At 32.3% G+C, this 4568-nt stretch overlaps 1 protein-coding gene across 1 annotated transcript; it reads right to left on the reverse strand.

Annotated features, from left to right (window-relative positions):
• Positions 1-1435: 1435 nt before the first annotated feature.
• On the reverse strand, positions 1436-3083 carry LOC129969624 (uncharacterized). Its single transcript, XM_056084276.1, has one exon. It carries the CDS (start codon positions 3067-3069, stop codon positions 2272-2274), a length of 798 nt encoding a protein of 265 aa, XP_055940251.1. The 5' UTR covers positions 3070-3083; the 3' UTR covers positions 1436-2271.
• Between the last annotated feature and the right edge of the window lie 1485 nt (positions 3084-4568).

Below are 4568 nucleotides of genomic sequence, written 5' to 3' on the forward strand. Positions count from 1 at the left end.
TTTGCTTTAAATGTCGCTTGATAATGTCAAGATAGACATATTTATTCATTGTACCATCAACAAAATGTAAAGTTCCCGAAGTAGTGCTTACCATACAATCCCAGACAAATTTATTGCCATTAGGTCGTAAATTTTTACATGCATTGTTGTATTTGGTTTCCGCCAATCTTATTGCTTGCCATCCGTTCCGAAAATGTTACATTTGCTTTCATCAACAAAAATTACATTTTCCCAACATTCTTTGGCTCTTTACATACGTTTTATCAAATGCCAGCCTAACTTGTCGATTTACTTTGCTAATGTAGGGCTTTCTTTGAAGTACTCTGCTATGGCATTTATGCTTTCTAAAACATTTTTGACAACTTCAGGATTTACAGATTTTTCGAACTTATTTTCACAATGCATAGTCCATTTTACTGCACTAGTTTTTGGATTAATGTGAACTTGTTTCAAAATCCACCTCTCTTCACATTCATTAAATGTCCCTGAACGCCATGTTTTCTACTTGTTTTCAATTTTATTTGTTTTTCTTGAACCTGTGAATAATCTTAAAAACAGTAGACTTAACTCAATTTCAAGATATGTTCTATACAGAGAGCCGATTTATCCAATGACTTATTACAAGATTTCGCACATCAACCGATGCATCGTTGTTTCTCGCTATTTTTTCTATCCGTAATCTTCGTTGAAACTTTTGTTTCAAATTATAGTCTAAAAACGTGGTAGTAAATAAATTCAACTTCTATTGATGTGAATTCAATTCCTATATATTTGTTGAATTTCTCATTTCAAAAGTGTCCCAATATTTTTGACTCCTATTCGCCTTTAAAATATATTTGAAAAGCTAGATCAAATTATAATTCTAAAATAACAATACGATTTCCTTTACAAACTGTACACCAAGTTTTAAAATACCTCTTGATTCATTTTGTTTCTATTTTAATGTGATAAACAGTTTTATAAATAGCTTTGTAGTTATTCATGCCAAGTGCCCGAATACTTTGAGTGACTGTATGTATTTCTAAACTTTCCAGATTTATTATTATTTTACCGTTTTTAAATATAAATCGACTTGCTTGTATTATTTGTTTTCACCTAATATTTATTGAAACGTATTTTAAAGAAGGAAAATCATAACTTCACTCATTTATTCCAAATAGCAAGAAAATGCATTTTCTTCCCATGAACATGCAAAATACCTTTCACAAAATGCGTTAACAATGAAAGTTCGTGTTAACTATCGATTGATAAAATGATAATCCTAATTTCAAGATAATAGAATATTAACATTACTAACTAAACATAAATTTCATGAAAATAATTATTAAATAAAACTATATAATGAAAACAATTTATCACTATGATTAAATGTAAAAGTGGGTTATACATCAGTTCTTTCGTTTTTGTAAAACGACAAACAATCATATTCGAAAACGAGTTTTCCCGCTTCTCTTGCTCAGCTTTATATTCTGTATTAAAAATAAACTCAGCCATTACTGAATTAATCTCTCATTTCTGAATCTGGTTAGAAGAATACTATGAAACCATATTATTCATCTCGGTGAAGCCACAACATCAAACTTAACTTGCATCAAGTCTACATATATATATATATTAAACATCGACAATGATACAGAGTTCCAAAGTGATTCTTTCATATCATGCTCGCAATCTCCATATAACCAAGTAACCGGATCATTTTTTTTTTTATAGTGGATGCTGCTGTATTTAAATACAATTGCTCGGTATCTGTTATGCATCTTATTAAAAGTGTCAAATTCATTTTCGTAATGTACATATTTGATATTCATTACAATCGATCCTTCTGGGTCATTTATATATATATTTTTTTTTAATAGTTCGAACATTTCCGAGGCAATGATTGTAAAGGAAACTTGTTACTCGAGAACCCTTTCCGAGAAACTAAATTCGAAAAAATATTCACTCTTAAATAAAGAATACCCTTGGAATCATCAATGAACATTTATTGAAGTAAATTTTAGATAGCAAAATATTCAGATATTTACAGTACATCCTTAGGATTAAGAATTATTTATCAAATTACAATCGCTTTTAAACCTGTTTCTATTAATTGCTGGGACTCAAAAATATCAATATTTAAAACTTGTTAAGTAATAAGTTCAATATTTAAATAATTTAAAAAACCCGCTTCTAAATATCACCTTAATATATCAAGAAAACAATCGATATTCTTATTAGAAACAAAATAAACATCTCAAAATGCTTCGGGAAATGTCTAGTTTTGTCTATTTATATTAACCAACGACAGCCGGGAATTTCAAAACCACTTTGGGTAAACATTACTTTAGGTTTCTGTGCAGCTATGGAAGATATTGCTTCTTTAAATAACTCCTCCACACCATTCCTATCCGTGCGAGCAGAAACTTCCCTGTAATACTTAATTCTCGGGTATCTTCTCATAGCCGTTTTTATTTCTGCCTCACTAAAAACATTCTCATTTGGTTTTATTCTTAAATCTCCCTTCAGACCAACGAGGATAATTGGGGTGTTTCTGCAGTGTTCGTCGAGTTCAGAGATCCATGGTTGAAGCAACTTTCCCAATAGACCCTCTTTTTGTTCCATCGACCCCTTTTTTATGTCAAAGCAGAGAAGAGCAATATCAGCCTCTTGATACGATTGTCGACGGTACCCTGCGAATTCAGCACGTGAATCTAGATCCCAAATTATTACAGTTTCGTTACTCGACGGAAGGATATGATGATATTGCTTAGATAGGAATTCAACTTGACTCGGTGGAAATTTCTCCTTCAAATAGGACAACACTAACCACGATTTGCCACATCCTACAGGGCCAGTAACTATAATCTGGTAGTATTTAAGTTCTTTTGGATCCGATGTTTCAACTTCAAGTGTTTCACTTGTACTTGCAGACTCATGGGGTCTTTCTTCCATTGTCTTTTCACTTGAAGGATCCAGCTTACCTTTCTTACTATCCTCCACTTCAGCTTCCACATCTTCTGTTCCTTTCCTCTTACCCATTTTGGACTCTGTTGAGAAACTTTCAGCAACTCTAAAATGTACAGTCATCCACACTGAATATATATGATGAGAGTGCGAAGCATTTTGGGTAAATTTATGATGCAACTGGATTGACGTTTTATGATGTGTTCACAACGGTCCAACTATTGCGTGCAATAAAAGGTCACGTCTACTTCATGAAGATCACGTGACGGCAGTGGAACTATGGCAAATAGTTTTCCCAATGAGACAACCATTTACCATTGTCTCATTAGGGTCACGTGATCGCTCTGACGTAGGCATGACCTTCCATTGCATAGTTGGTCTCGTATGAACGCTGCTTAAGCTCACGGATTTTTTTGAAAATCTAATCCCAAATAGATAGGCATATTTTATCGAAACTCGAATTCTGCATGAAATATAAGCATTTTTTAAAAGTTTTGTAAAATATTAATAATATATTGAAACAATTATATTGCTAGTTAAATAGCTAAGACGATGCTTATAGCTTTTTCTAAAGTTTGAATATAACTTTTTATGCTTGTTGGATCTTTTCTTTTCAAATGAGCTTTCGGATCTTTAATGCGAAACAGAATTTCAGAATGAATGTCTTTATTTTAGCCGAATTTAATCTATCTGGTAAGGTTTACAAAATTGTAATGTGTTTATTTGAGAATAGGGGGTTTACTCAAACAAAGCATAAAAGTATTTCATTTGAACCTTAATGATGTAAAGTTTAAGGATGGAATGATCGCAGACTGTAGATCTTATCACACCGATGATTTTGTTCAATGATAATCTGGCTCATTAAATTTTATGTCATAAATGAAACATCATTAAGCTAAAGTGATAAAAAAAAAAGACTGAAAGGGAGGTGTCTCAGATGTCTTTCTCATGACCTGATTATGGTTAGAACTGAAATCACTTCCAAAATTCCTCAGTAACTTCAAAGTGATCTTTTTCATTGTCTTAGTTTGGAAATATGGATAGAAAGAATACAAACTCAAGTGTAGGTTTCCTCATTTGATCATGATATAAATTTATGAGATTCATTTTCGAGCAGCCTTAAAGCGGATTTAAAATAGGATGTTAATCTGACCGGGAGTAGTTTGGAACCGGGATATCTTAATAAATTTAAATACTGTGGATTAGGGTAATTTGTCGCTTCATCAGAACCGTAACTAGGATTTTGAGTATCATAGTTTTAATGAAAATACTTACTAAATAAAATAATTAAAATAATTTCTTTTCTGATTAAAGCCTTAAAATTCTAAAAATTGCTGCTTTTCGAGATAGGATTTTGCAAGCAGCTTTCGTCACCAGCGGTGCTAAGAAAAAGGAAAGAAGATATAAATATGGATATCCCATGCTTTACTCTTAGGAAGCGTTACGAATGCAAAATATTAACGATTATTTGTCATTTTATGAAGCTAAATATGACGAGAGGGTGGTTCAAAATAATACCATGGCTCAAGAACCATTTAGCCAGATTATGTCTCTAATGACTATAAGGGAGAGGGAGAGATTCTGTTTTGGCTCGAACGCGATTTACCTTTGATACCCCATGG

Source organism: Argiope bruennichi, chromosome 1, assembly GCF_947563725.1.
Source record: "Argiope bruennichi chromosome 1, qqArgBrue1.1, whole genome shotgun sequence".
Taxonomy (NCBI): domain Eukaryota; kingdom Metazoa; phylum Arthropoda; class Arachnida; order Araneae; family Araneidae; genus Argiope; species Argiope bruennichi.

What these genes read in the sequence shown, in the direction of transcription:
- LOC129969624 (XM_056084276.1), bottom strand. Translation starts at nt 3,069, where the DNA reads ATGACTGTACATTTTAGAGTTGCTGAAAGTTTCTCAACAGAGTCCAAA.